This window comes from Haliotis cracherodii, unplaced genomic scaffold, assembly GCF_022045235.1.
Source record: "Haliotis cracherodii isolate W230 unplaced genomic scaffold, xgHalCrac1.p SCAF_18, whole genome shotgun sequence".
Classification (NCBI taxonomy): domain Eukaryota; kingdom Metazoa; phylum Mollusca; class Gastropoda; order Lepetellida; family Haliotidae; genus Haliotis; species Haliotis cracherodii.
Window position 1 is genome coordinate 26,556,908 of NW_027266273.1, and position 14,772 is coordinate 26,571,679.

General features: G+C 39.1%; 1 protein-coding gene and 1 pseudogene across 1 annotated transcript; one reads left to right on the forward strand and one right to left on the reverse strand.

Moving 5' to 3' along the window:
- The first annotated feature begins 7,824 nt into the window (after positions 1-7,824).
- Positions 7,825-11,675, forward strand: LOC139465586 (uncharacterized; annotated as a pseudogene).
- A 799-nt stretch (positions 11,676-12,474) lies between these two features.
- Positions 12,475-13,919, reverse strand: LOC139465477 (uncharacterized). Its single transcript, XM_071247200.1, has 4 exons — positions 13,841-13,919; positions 13,317-13,478; positions 12,986-13,087; positions 12,475-12,636 (listed from the first exon to the last, which is right to left on the reverse strand). Exons 1-4 carry the CDS (start codon positions 13,883-13,885, stop codon positions 12,514-12,516), a joined length of 432 nt encoding a protein of 143 aa, XP_071103301.1. The 5' UTR covers positions 13,886-13,919; the 3' UTR covers positions 12,475-12,513.
- Between the last annotated feature and the right edge of the window lie 853 nt (positions 13,920-14,772).

Here is a 14,772-nt window from a genome sequence, read left to right on the forward strand (position 1 = left end):
CTGTTTAACTAACCGACATCATATCAAAGAGTATTGATCAAATACGTAATAGGTTTATATGAGGGGATGACTAGACATTAGTTTTTGATTTTATGATCATGATTGCTCATGCTCGTGTGATTGATGAATGTAAATATGTTGTAGCCCGAAGAAAGTTGTGTCTCATGCTGCTTTGAATTACACCAGGGCGAAAAGTAGGCTAGTATTACATTTCTATGAACACAGTTCGGGTGCTGCCAGGTTTTATCAGGAGGTACCTGAGATGTTAACCAACTTCTCATATGAACTAGTGAGTGAGTTCAGATTTTAAGTCACATCGGCAATATTTCAGCCATATCGTGACTTTCAAAGGTTATACATAATAAATACATGTAAACTATATAAACCTGTCAACAAGGGACAGTAAATTAACCAGACCTATCACAGATTCTAATTTAAAACTAGCATGGAACCATAAAAATACATCACTAGACAGAACAATACATTATAAAAACATGCTACCTGCATGGACCCCAGCAGGATTTACATCATCCCTTCAGTTGTTGGCGACGATAAAGGAATTAAGCCGAATTTAAAAGAACACATATTCTACGATTAAAACTATGATACGAATAACGGACTTCGAATGATATGGACTTACTATGCCCTCTCAGGGGGACAATAATTTTACAGTACTTTAACCCCAGTCAAGGGCACAGCCAATAACAATCTCAGTTCACAATTAGACACTATCAAATTAAGAAACCACTACATGTATGTACATCACAATTTATTTATAAGTTCAATTTCTTTTAAAAATGCAATAATTAAATGATGACTAATATTGGTGAAAAGATCCTTAATAAGAAGAGATGATGATTTGAAATAGTTATACCTCGTGATGGAAAATCAACACAGTCAAGCAGGACATGCTTGACTGAGATTCTTTCATCACAAGGGATACAAAACGGAGGATCCTCACCTTTAAGTACATATTCATTTGTATATCTGCTGTGGCCAATGCGACATCGTCGTACAATGATCTCAAATCTGGACTGACAACCCAAACAGGAGTAACCGATGGTTGGTTTTATAGCATGTAATTTATTAATACCTACTTGGGTGTCCCACTTCTTCTGCATTATATCTCTGATGTAATATCTTATTACAGGTTTATAATCGCTGTATGGAAGCAGAAGTGGTGTCACAGATTTGTTGAGTGCTACTTTAGCTGCAGCATCAGCCACTGTATTACCAGTGCTTCCAACATGGCACGGTAACCAGCAAAAAATGATGTCGTATTGGCCAGTAGCAAGATCACTAAACAATTCAACAATTTTGATTAAAAGTGGATGTGTACAAGATTGATTTTTAATTGCCTTAAGGCAAGAAAGTGAGTCTGAAAATATAATAATTTGTTTATGCTTTGATTGTTTGTTTATATATCAAAGTGCTGTTAATATGGCCTTAGCTTCGGCCGTAAAAATGGGGCAGTTGTCTGGTAGCCGTTGCGATATAGTCCTGGACCGAGTGACAGTGGCGCTGGCGACAGCATCACCACCCTTGGATCCATCTGTAAATATGGATTTATAGGTATTGTATAACGATCTTAAGTGATTGTATTCTTGTTGATAAATTAGTTCATTTGTATGAATTTTTTTCAATTTAGTTAAGGTTAGGTCCACCTCAGGTCTAACAACCTGCCATGATGGAGAAGATAAAAGCTGAGTTGGGGCTATATTATCACGATGTATTTTAGCAGCAGAAATAAGTGGTGGAATAAGACATGACTTTGTTGAAGAGTTCCTCATAAAGAAGATGAAAAACACAATCAAAAGCTGGATTTGATTGATTAGAAGATAATTTTGTGATATATTGTAATGAAAATTTTAGACGGCGTTGCTTGAGGGATGGTTCATCCGCCTCCACATACAGGCTATGAATAGGAGATGTTCGGAAAGCTCCAAGGCAAAGCCTCAGGCCTTGGTGATGTATAGTATCTAATTTTTGTAGTGTACTTTTACAGGCTCCACCATAGACGATGGAGCCGTAATCAAGTTTTGAACGGACCAGGGACCTGTACAAGCGCAAGAGTGTTGTCTGATCCCCTCCCCCTCTTCGAATTAGAAACGACTTTCAACAAATCAAGTGCCGAAATATGTTCCAAGAACTTGGCCTCCTTCACAACTTTGATAGGGGTACCATTTAAATACAGTTCAGGGTCCTTATGCGTCTTATATTTTCTGCAGAAATGTATACAATTAGTTTTTGATGTAGAAAATTTAAACCCATTTTCAAGGGACCATTTATGAATTTTATTGAGACAGATTTGTAACTGCCTCTCCATTGTATGCATATTTTTACCACGACAAGAAACATTAAAGAGGTCCACCAAAAGTGATCCATCTACTGAATCACTTAAAATCTTTGAAAGACTATTTATTTGTATACTAAATAATGTAACAGACAAAATACTGCCTTGTGGAACACCCTGATCCTGATTATAATGGTCAGACAGGGTGGAACCCACTCGGGCTTGAAATTGTCTGTCTGATAACAACTGTGATATAAAATGAGGTATATGATCTCTCAAGCCAAAATCATGTAACTCCTTTAGAATACCATGCTTCCAGGTAGTATCGTAGGTCTTCTCAAGATCGAATAAAACTGACACTACATGTTGTATGCTTACAATAGCATTTTTTACAAAGGATTCTAGCCGTACTAAATTATCTATAGTACTTTGATTTTTGCAGAAACCACATTGTATATTTGTAATTACATTATTTGTTTCCAAATACCAAACTAATCTATTGCTTACCATTCGTTCCATGGTTTTGCAAACGCAACTGGTTATTGATAAAGGGCGGTAATTTGAGGGATCTGTATGATCCTGGCCAGGTTTTGGTATAGGGACTACAATGGCATTATGCCATGATGGTTGAAAATTCCCTGACGGTCACATTTGGTCAAAAATATCTAAAAGTGACCCAAGACACGATTCATGCAAATGCTTTAACAACTGATAGTGGATATTATCATCCCCTGCAGTAGTATCATGAGCTTGTTCAAGTGCAGTATGTAGCTCATGCAATGAGAATACTTCATTATAATCTTCACCGTTATTAGAATCAAAATTAATTTTTTTCTTTTCCTGTTGTTTCGGAAATCTCTGAAATTCAGAAACATAATTTGACGATGAAGAATGTTTGGCAAGAGTTTCGCCAAGTTTATTTGCAATGTCAGTTTTATCAGTTAGTGAATGATCACCTTCCATTAGATGGTGTATAGTGGATCCTGAACCTTTGCCTTTTATCTTTTTTAACCATGTTCCAAACCTTAGACATGGGTATAAGTGAACTAATTTTGGAGACATAGTTCCTCCAAGATTTGCACATATTTGGTTTATAAGCACGTCGTGCCTTGGCAATAGCAATTTTAACATTATTCAAATTATGTACTGTAGGTTGTTTGCGGACATATTTCTCGTTTTATTCCTACAACTTTCATGCTTGTTTGCATTCATTATTAAACCATGGTTTCCGAATATGAGGAACTGCAGAGTACTTAGGAATTGTTTGATCAGCAATACTATTGAGTTGACTCGAAAACAACTGGATAAGATCTGGTACATTTCTGAAATTGACATGTTTCAATTTTTCACCACATACTATTTCATATAAAAAACAATTTGCCTTTGTTAAATTCCAACGAGATCTGGGTTGTTCATCATCCGGTTGAAGATAGTTCAGGACCGTGGGGAAGTGATCACTTCCACAAAGGTCATCCTGCACAGACCATTCAAATTCATTGTTAACAGTTGAATCGAGGGACAGATCAAGGGTAGAATACGTTCCAGTTGCAGGATGTAAATATGTGTTTGAACCATAATTAAATATGCAGAAATTATTATCAGAAATAAAATCTTCAATGGCTTTCCCCTTATTGTTTGTATTTGTACCCCCCAATAGAGGGTTATGCCCATTTAAATCGCCCATGATGATTCTTTCTGAGTCCTCTGCAATTCAATTGGATCAAATTCATCGAGCGAAGTATGGTGGTTCGATTGGAGACCTACGGCGTGAACGTGAAGAAGAAACATTCCTTCCTCTGTCCTGGAATGGAGTAACCTCCATGTCTAAAGGACCAAACAAGTTATGTATAGTAAGGTCCGAAGGAGAGGGTGTCCTAGATTTAATTTGCCTAGTATATTTTTTTCCTTTGTTTCTTTGACAAGTGAGGAACTTCTGGTGTGTCAGTAATTTGCTCAGCCTGAACCACCATAGCTGGTTCATTGTGCTCCACAATAAGATTCATAGTCTGAGTTTCTAAATGTGCTGATGAGGGTTTAATAATTGAAATAGTTTGAACAATCTGATCTGAGTTTACCCATGTTAAGTCAGTCTGACACGTGAAAGATGAAGTTGCGACATGTCGACTGACCACAGCAGAGTAAGTTAGAGTTGAGGGAGCTTTTGTCTGGTTGAGATAGAGTTTCTTTGCTTCTAAAAATGGAATGTTATTTTTGTACTTTATTTTATTTTTTCTGATTGGCGTTGCCATTCAGGAAAAGACTTTGGTGAGGCGACATGACTGCCACTACAGTTAGCACATTTGATGTCATTTTGACATTCAGATTGTTCATGGTGGTTACTGCATCGATGACACACAGCAGAGCTGCGACGCGATTTAGAACCGTGGCCAAACTGTTGACATGTATATCTGAGTGGAGAGGGGACATACACCTCCACCCCGATGTTCAAATATCCAGCCTTAATCGACCGTGGAATTGATTTTCAGGGAAACATTAGCAAGTAAGTACTTGTTTGGCTGATAACACCTTCAACTTTTTTTGTGAAACGCTTAACAGCTGTTACACCCTGATCTTCTAGTTCAGCTTGAATCCCTTGTTCGGACATATCAGAAAGGCAACGCACTCAGTCTCGAATAATGCCCCAATATGAGTTTAGAGACCTGTGAGCGGACACAACAACCTCAAAATTTGCAAATTGTGTTACTGACAAAAGATTTAGAGATTGTTGTCTCCGGTCACACTCCATAAGAAGAGAGCCAGCCCTGACACAGCTTTCGATACAGCAAAAGGATTTAATTTAATTGGTTCATGATCAGAAACCAAGAACCGAGACCAGGAATCCATATTTTGTGATTTTTTTGTTCGCGTTTTTATCTGAACTGTACGTTCAAGACGTCTGCTTTTTTCGTTTCAAGTTGAACCAGAGTGTGTGAGTGACATGGTGAAATATATAGATTCAACACCCCTGGTCCTCATCCGCCATCGAATGTCAACAAGGACAGTGTTACATTGCGACGGATATCCAAGATGCAAACACCAAGGATTCCAGGGTGTTATACTCAACCAAATATGACACAAATATCAATATTTGTTTACCGAATTAAAAGCCAGGCTGGTTCGGCCCATGACAGTTAATCGGATACATACTGAATTTGGAGGTCAACATTACCAGATTGGCCCATGAACTACCGCCTTCTGGCATAAGACTCTAGGCAAACTTTTACGTAATAATTTGGGAAGTCAAACATGTAATACATGACCAAGACCAAATAATACATTTATATGAATCCCATCTGTGCAAACACAATATTGTGCACAGGGCTTGGCATGACCAGCCGGGCCCGGCTTTTCACCCGTCTAGGTGAAGTCAGGGTCAAAGTGGTGTATTGGGCAAAAGGAACACTGGTCCCTGGCTCGAGTGCCCTCAACCACCAGAATCCCTTCCTCCAACGACACAGGGACGCAACCCACGGCAAACAGGTTGCCCAATTTGGTCGCCTTTTACGACCAGCAATGGGGTGCTGTGGACACATTCTACCCCGGTTCTATTAGCGTCACTTGCTTGATAAAGGTGTTAGTATCTACACCGAAACGTCGCACTAATTGTAATAAAGAAGTGGTTCATCCACAGAACTCGTCTTACTTTAATATAATGCAGTTAAGGTCAGTTACTCCAACGTCGCAGTAATCAAGACTTAAAGATACGCTGATCGTGAGGTTGATGCGGTGTTACAGGGTGACTGGCAAGACTCGTACCTTGAACCAACGTGATAGATTCATCACCGTAACGTCAGATGCAGCTTCATCCTTCTCCGTGCCATCAGTCGTCACACAGTGCGTCGCCGACTACGGCAGCATGGTCTCAGGGCATATCGATAATTCAGAGGAATGACGTTCACGACGTGACATCGACTTTAATGTTCACGTTGGGACGTCAAATGTAACGCCAGCATTATCTCATCTCAGAGCCGACGTCACAACACGGATCTACTGTCGTAGCCAGAGAATCCGACGTCGTGCCAATTCTACAATGAGCAGACATCACGTTGCACAAGCAATCAGGGAGGAATGCAAGGCAATTCCCGACGTCATTAGACGCTTCACGAACTCTGCATGTTTGCAGGTAGAGGAAATACTCGCAACTTCATCACTGGCATTCATTTCGTGACCGCTATGATGATGTTTATTCACTCCTCATCCTGAATATTGTTCTATGAGTGCGGACACGTTACCGCTAGTGCTGTTTGCGAACGGTGATGGTGGCATTTGATTGTAATTTGTATAGCTAATCAAACAATCATCATTTAGTTCTCACAAAAGAACCACCCACGGTGGTACAGGGGAAAGATTTTAACCAGATAATAATTGATATCAAACAAGATGTTATGCTGTACAAATATTTGGCGACAAACATTTTGCTTGAAGATTTGTACGAACATTTAACCAGAGACACTTACATAAACAAACACACATATACACAGTTACATTCAAAGGTACTTATCTATTGTACATATGAATTTTGCAAGGTTCTTGATTTCTTTTACTTTTCTGGTACTAAACGATGTTTTGTATTTTATATTATTCGGAAATTGCATATATTTATTCGAGATAAGTTTAGATCTAGATTCACGGAACGCTTCACGTTTAAACAGGTAGTGGAATTCATCGGCTATAGCTGGCGACATACACAGTTTACATGTCCTAAATTCTCTATCTATACCAAGACAACGGCCAACTTCGACAGGTAGATAATGTTTACAGTTTCAATGTTTTAGAATAGGATGATAAATTTGTTTTGATAGGAAAAGAATGTTTTCAAGTGATAATTATTTCCAAATACAACGTTTGCATTAACTGGGTTTGTTTTGGTCGTTTAGACCATTTTGAAAAAAACTGATCGGTACACTTTTGATCTTTTGATACTGATGTTGAAGGTGAACTGATGGAACTGTTTGCTCCCAGCAACAGTCAATATATACAGTCAAACAAGTATGGGAACATCCAATATTTCCATCATATTTCAATGACTACAAAGACAACAAGAACACATTGGGCAATTTCAGATACTGTGGCATTTAATTGATGAATCTTTCGGACCAGACAAATCGATTAATACCCGTATGTTGAACGGAAAGTGTGAGGGGTTGGCTTTCTGACTGGTGATGTATGTCTTGTCAAGTGTCGCAGATATCACATTTTTCACGTATCTGGAATAGCAGACCAAGGTCACACGAACAGATAACGACATTGTCGAGTATTTTAGGAACATGAAGAGTGTGTGAAATGGATTTAATACTGATTTTGGTAGTCTTTTGGTGGGAATAATGGCCTCTAGCTCACCTCATCCGTCTGCCGTCGTCGGTTGTCCATTCTCTATTTAAGCTATAATTAAGTCAACTTCAGTCAGGAATGAGATTTATTAGGAAACGTGGCAAACTTATACAGTATATAGTGTCAGCTTTTTCATTAATACTCCCCATTTTAACTGTGCTTCTGTCATGTACTATGGAAAAGAATATAAACAGAAGAGAATGTTTGGATACAAAAAGGCCAGGTGTGGAAGGCGGAGACGGGCGCTAGACCGAGCACAGGGAGATAACTCACAGCAGCATCAGCGAAAACCATGTGCTCTCTACTGTACAGCAGACGAGCTACATGCATTTGTGTCCACCCACGGAAGCATGAGGGCTGGAACAGTATTTATTGACATAAGACACCAATCAGTGATAGCAATAACAACATTAATACTGTATTATCTTTTAGCTCCAATGTACATGAAGGTGCGACAAGAGCGAGGGAAGGGAGGGTGGGTAACTTCACCATATATAACTCCGTAGATGTGATAGCGGTGTCTTCGTCTGCTCATGCTAAAAATAAAATAGGCCAAGTTCAAAGGTTACGATCTCGTGAAACGAGAGCGAGACCTAATTACCCAAAAGCCCTTCTTCATCATGGCCTCATGGTAATCACACGTATGTATCTCGCCATGTATGTTGTGAGTATATATCGAACCCTCACAAAGAGGTCGATATTCCAACGTTCATGTCAATAAACTTGATAAACCCCGCTCTAAAAACGGTTATGATACTGAAGCCCGCTTCAGCTAAACTAGTAGATGTCCCATTTCCGATCACACAGGCGGAATCAGATTCTTGGTCCTTGTCAAGCCATCTGGCTAATCATCTCAATACTCAGTTCTCTACTTTCAAAAAAGATAATGTGTTGAATGAAAACATTCTTGATGATCATCCCATACCTGTTGAGCAATGATTAACTGCTCCCCAACAAGAGGGGTATTTAGATGATCTTTTAGAAGCACGGGACGGGTCATTTAAGAAAAAAAAGATTCCTCTTTGCAGTTTATTCAAAAGAGAATGTTAAATACCATGGGTCCTTTGTCCTTTGTTGAAATCTTGACAAAATCAAACGCAGGGAGGCTTCACCTGATTAAGACATATGTGAACTTCTTCACAGAGAAGGCAGTCTGCCTTGGGAACAAGACAACTTGTACATTTTCAATTGTCCAATTTTATCCAAACTGGTTAAGGATCCAAAGAAAGCAAAAATGTTGATTTACAAATACGAGGACACCATTGCCGATGCTAAAGTGAAGCTCTTCGAAGACCCCTTTTACAATACGGTCCTCGCTGATCTGAAGCCTTTGCAAAAGGCTAGGGATATTCTTGGTGGACCGCATTCGGCTCCAAAGAATAAGATTAATTTCTTCAACAACCAGCCTTTCTCGCAGCAGCCCTTTCATGGTAAGCCTGGTTCTTCTGGGGGAGGGGGACTAGCGGATTCACAGTCCAGGCATCCTTCAATCCCAGAAAAGGAGGGAACGACCGTGGTGGCGAAAGAGGAAGATCTTCAGGACAATATAGGTTTGTACCACTCTCTTTCAACAAATACCGATTTCATAGAGCTCGGCATACCTTCAAGTCCAATGAATCTGAATGCCCCAAATCCCGATCTTCCGGACAGTATGATACCAGAAATCGAAGATGTAAAATTAGAAAACATTCCTTTCGAAGAAAGTATTTTAGGGGGCAGGATGACACATTTCTACACCAACTGGGCAAGGATTACTCTAGACCCATGGATTCTTCAGACCGTTCATGGCTTTAAAATAGAATTCATTCAAAAGCCTATCCAAAGAAAACCAACTCCACCGTTAACATTTTCTCAGGTTAAGCAGGTTGTACTGGACAAGGAGCTATTGGGAACATAATGATGAAAGGGGCGATAGAAGAGATTCCTCAGCATGTGAATCTGGAATCTCAATCTTAGTTTTTAAGTCCTATGTTCGTTGTACCCAAAAAGGACGGGTGTCTGAGACCAATACTCAATGTGAAAAAACTAAATGCTTTCATTCTATACAATCATTTCAAGATGGAAGGCCTTTCACTCCTGAAGGATGTCATTCAGGAAAACGATTATATGTGCAAACTGGACCTGAAGGATGCATACTTCAGCGTGCCAATTGTCAGGCACCAGAGGAAATTGCTGAAACCTGTTGTTAAGCATTGCACGAAGAGCAGGTATTCGGATGATCATATACCTAGACGATATGATTCTCTTTGCCCGCAGTCCAAAGAGTCCTTTGCCGAGAGAGTCTCTTGTATCGTTTGGAGAACCTAGGTTTCGTAATAAACAAAGAGAAATCAGTTTTTGCTCGAGTCAGAAACTCAACTTTCTGGGTTTCGAAATAGATTCTCAGTGTCTCACTCTAACACTTCGCCGGAAGAAAGTGACGGACATCCTTCAAAGTCCCATGTTCTAGTCACTATAGCAAAAGAAATATGGGACTTTCGTCTCCAGTGAAAGATAACTCTGGAAGCACAGTACCTACCTACATCATTGCAGACTGGGAGAGTAGCCATTTTGCAGATTCATGCGAATGGCTCTTGAATCGCAAGGTATTCAACCAGTGCAATCAGAGACTAGGCTCTCACTTGATAGACCTTTTCGTATCTCGCCTCTCTCATCTAACTGGATAAGAATGTATGTTGGAGACCAGACACCGCCCCCCCCCCCCCCCCCCCCCCCCCCCACATTCCCCCCCCCCACATCCCACATTCCAGATGTCCAGCTTGGATCAAGTCCGGTTGCTCTTTCAGATGAGACTGTTGTTTTTGTAGGCGCCTTCGGTACAGTGTACACAGATTTGTATTTCAGGGTTACTTGTAACCGTAATTTGGGACATCCCCCAAAAATGTTTGATTGAAGCTCTTTTCTTAGTTGTTTTTTGCACTTCGGCATAATGATGAAGGGCTTATGGGTAATTTGGTCTCGCTCTCGTTTCACGAGATCGTAACCTTTGACGTCATTTGAGAGAGAAAACAAAGACGATAACAATCGGAAGAATTTGTTTGGCAACAAGGCCAAATGTTATCGTTGTGGTTGCTGTGTATCATAAAATGAAACGTGTTCAAGTATTACAGGGTCACAGTGGGTATCATTATATTATGATTGTAACTTATTGTGACTACATATATGTCAAGTTGAATCTGGATGTGTGTATGAATGGATGAGTGTGCATCTATCTGTACATGTGGATGAACACAGGATACTTTGATATGCTTGGAATTTAAATTAAGATTAAAAGGTAAGGTAGATACATAAGGTGGGCCAATAGCCGAATTAAGCTAAATATTGCTGAATGACAATATATTGGAATCAATCTGATGGTAACAAATTCAAAACACCGTTTATTATCTTTGTTTTTTAATAAATAGAAAGTAACACAGACATTAGAAGAAAAATAGCGAATTAGTCGCATGATAGGTAGCAGGGACCTGAAACAGTTTCCTTATCAACGCAAATACCCAGATAAGTAATCGTTACAGGACTAAACGATAGGTGACACTGACCTAAACTAATACAGTAATACTATGCCACTGCTCTGTCAACATTTGCAATGGCTACTTCAATAGGAGCTTCGTTTCATGAACAGGTGTTGAAAAAGAAAGAGTCTGATAACAAGTCCTTATTATTGACTAAGAAGGAATAATTTGCGTTATTTGAAGAACTCCAAGAAGCGTGTTCTGCTAAGACTATGTCCCCTCGTCAGTATTACATCCATGGTCGGTGTGCAACTCTTCAGTCTGGTGGTATTGGAAGGTAAATTCGTAAACGCAATGGCAGTGCTCAAGAACTCATACACTTAACACATGTCGACGATATGTTTGGCATCATTATGAGAGGTCACATTTCAACTATTCATGGTGGTCGTGACATAATGTTTAAAGCATTGACTAAACATGCTAATATCAGTCGTGAGGGAGTATAACTGTATAAATCTCTTTGCATTGAATGTCAGGACTTTGCACCTCGAGGCCAGGTCGACATTGTCAACATGCAGTCGATGGCTAATGGCTCGTAGAAGTGGATAATGGTATATCAGGACCATCTCACTATGTATTGTTTGTTGCGTAGATTTACATCTGAACGGGCTCCAGAGCTTGACTTTCAGCAGATGGACGTGTTGTCATGCTTTGCGCACCTCATATTTTGTTGATTGCTTATGGTAGCGAATTTACTACAATCTTAAAGTCATATTGTACAGGCAATGAATATTGGAACAGATTTTATAACATCTTGAAAAAATAAACCATTTCAATAACAATAGGAAATCAGGATCCGTTGCACGACTGTAACTATCTCAGAAACATGTGTGTATTAATTACTATCAAATAGTGACGATACCCGGTATTTACCGGAAGATGACAGTTCGATTTGATGGAGCAACTGTATTTCCAAGATTAGGGAATTCCTGAATCATTGATTTATTGGTATTTGATAATTATTACAAATGCATATTCCGTGAATGTAACACTTCAATATTTGATCCTATACATAGCTATACAATTAGGTCGAACATATTTGAAATACAATACAGGGTAACGCGACTTTAACCAACGTGTACACCTGTAAATATTTGGGTACATCTTTCTTAAATTGCGCTAAAGTGATATGAGGAAAAATATTTTTAACATGTGAACTTGTTCCTAATCCATATGTTCTCTGACAATACACTTATAAAACGACACTTTCCATAATGAGAGATAACACATCTGAACTGAATTACTACTTATAATTCATCGAGCAGAAAACTAAAGATCAATAAAGTCGTCAGTTGTGACAATCGTCTTTTATTAGTAAATCGTTAAAAATACCCGTCCTCTACAATAAGTAATGCCAAACGAGCATTTTGATTATGATTAATTTTGAACCATCACCATTGTTTTCGCATGACAATGTGCAGCGACCCAATGGTCTGGAGCGGAGGTTCCTGACAGAACGGTCTGCTTTGTGGTGTCAGAAGCTAGCGCAGCGAGTTGAAGCTAGAAATAGGAAGACAAATTTAAAAAATAACGAAACATGACGCAACACATGCCCCATTTAAACAATCTGTGTAATCTTCTTTTAATCACTACATTCGAATAAACCTAAGACAAAATGTTTCGTCAAGATTGACTGGCGCTTTCAGACAATATATAATAGCCCTCATATCAATGCGCTAGATGTGCAGCTCTTTACAAGACAAAGTGGGTAGTCGTTGCCACTGACATCTGTCATCAATTCCGAAATCTTCGGATTTATCTTTTACTAATTTCTGCGTTATAATTTTGATAGTATCCGTCATATAACCATAGCAATAATACGACATCAGACTGAACCCATCTGAATTACCTCAAGTGTCTCAATCTTAGCAGGGTCGTGGACGTCCAACTTCTGGGCATCAGTAAGCGCCATCAGATAGCAGTGTGTTTGGGTTATCATGACCATTTCGCCCTGTGGGAAACATTTAGCATTCAGAGGAATGGGCATGAATGTCAGGTTCACACGTTTATGCGTTGATGAAAAGAACGACTTGCATCAATCGGTGAGGAATGTCAGCAAGGAACTTTATGAATTATTCAATCAAATTTAATAATAAATCTTATTTTATGTTTAATTATTTCTCTTCGACAAGATGTATTAATTGTTTGTGTGGCTTATTCATTTGTGTGATAGTACTTACTGATTGTTTGTCATAGGCAAAGGTAAATTGTCCGTGCTCATTTCCACCGTGGGCACCATGAGTAGGGTGAACGTGGACGTCGTGGGTGGCGTGTGTCTTCACGTCGTGGGTGGCGTGTGTCTTGACGTCGTGGGTTGGGTGAGGAGGATGGGTGTGCTGAGCCTGGAATCATCATATCTCCTGTGATACATTTTTATAAAATGTCGGCTTTATCACGTGTATGTGCACATGTCATGCAGCACGTGTCAGTTGAGATCAGCATGTTTTCATTTCAAAGGTCAATATCTGCTGGTGAAATTATCTGAATACTAATGAAATGTCATTTTGTTAATAATATTAGCATGAACGTATGTTTCATATACATTAGCGTTCATCTTCTTGAAGACACTGAACGCATTATAAATACGACGACAAATGAATAAAAATGAAGTTAAACAATGAACCAGTATGTCCTGTGGAATCAAAGTAGAATTGTCTATTAACAGCAGTTCCGAGAAAACGACACTCTCATTTAAAGTCCTCACCTCAGCAAGCAAGACAACACAGGCAATAAGGGCAATCTTCAACATGGTGGATTCAGGCTGAATTCGGTAGCAGCAGATGAAGTATGGCACTGGCGATCCTCTTTATACACGTCCCTATCAAGCTGCATTCTTTCGTCTCTTAAACTATGGACCTATTAGAGTCATGATTCATAGATATTCAGCCGTTCCTTGTCATGCACATTTGCTTTTTCACACGGACTTCCGTTGATCATATCACACGATAACTGAACACTGTGAGTGTGTATTGATGGACCGGCACTTTGTTACTTTGCTCAATGTTAAATAGTTCAAATATTTCAATCATGAGCACATCCTACACAATTTATGACAATACATGTCGTAATGCAAATTGAGAACTAGTACACATTAAGTCTGTGATGGGCATCTTATACATTAATCCTATCTCATTTACATTGTTATTATAGTGTTGTCTTTGTTCATTTATTCTACCCTGTGTTGTGTAAATCTATATAGATATATACTCATGCGCCTACTGACCAAGGAGCAAGAAGTTGCTCTGAAATGCCTCGACAAAGAATAAAGGAACTTGTTATCTATAAATAGTATCAAGTAGTAAACAACATATGTAGAATTAATGGTGTCGGTTAATGTATGTAAGGTAACAAATTGTCTTTTTTGTTGCATTTTTTAAGAAGATGAAAGTAAAGCACGTGACTGCACCGCCTTTCTTACAGGTGTTTGCACGACAACATCTCAAGAAACGCTTAACAGGAACATAGATGCAGAGATAGTTCATTTCAACTTTTTACATGAAGTTAATTTTGCATTCATACCTCTCATGTTCATGTATAAGAACTGTTCATGGACATTCTAAATGTCATTTACCTATAAAATGAATCCCTTCAAAACCAATGATGGTTCACTCAGATTACGTACTGAATGCACGACAC

Coding starts and splice junctions, on each gene's coding strand:
- LOC139465477 (XM_071247200.1), bottom strand. CDS start 13,885: ATGTTGAAGATTGCCCTTATTGCCTGTGTTGTCTTGCTTGCTGAG. Junction 13,088..13,316: donor TTGCCTATGACAAACAATCA/GTAAGTACTATC, acceptor TGTTTCCCACAG/GGCGAAATGGTCATGATAAC. Junction 12,637..12,985: donor CTAAGATTGAGACACTTGAG/GTAATTCAGATG, acceptor TCCTATTTCTAG/CTTCAACTCGCTGCGCTAGC.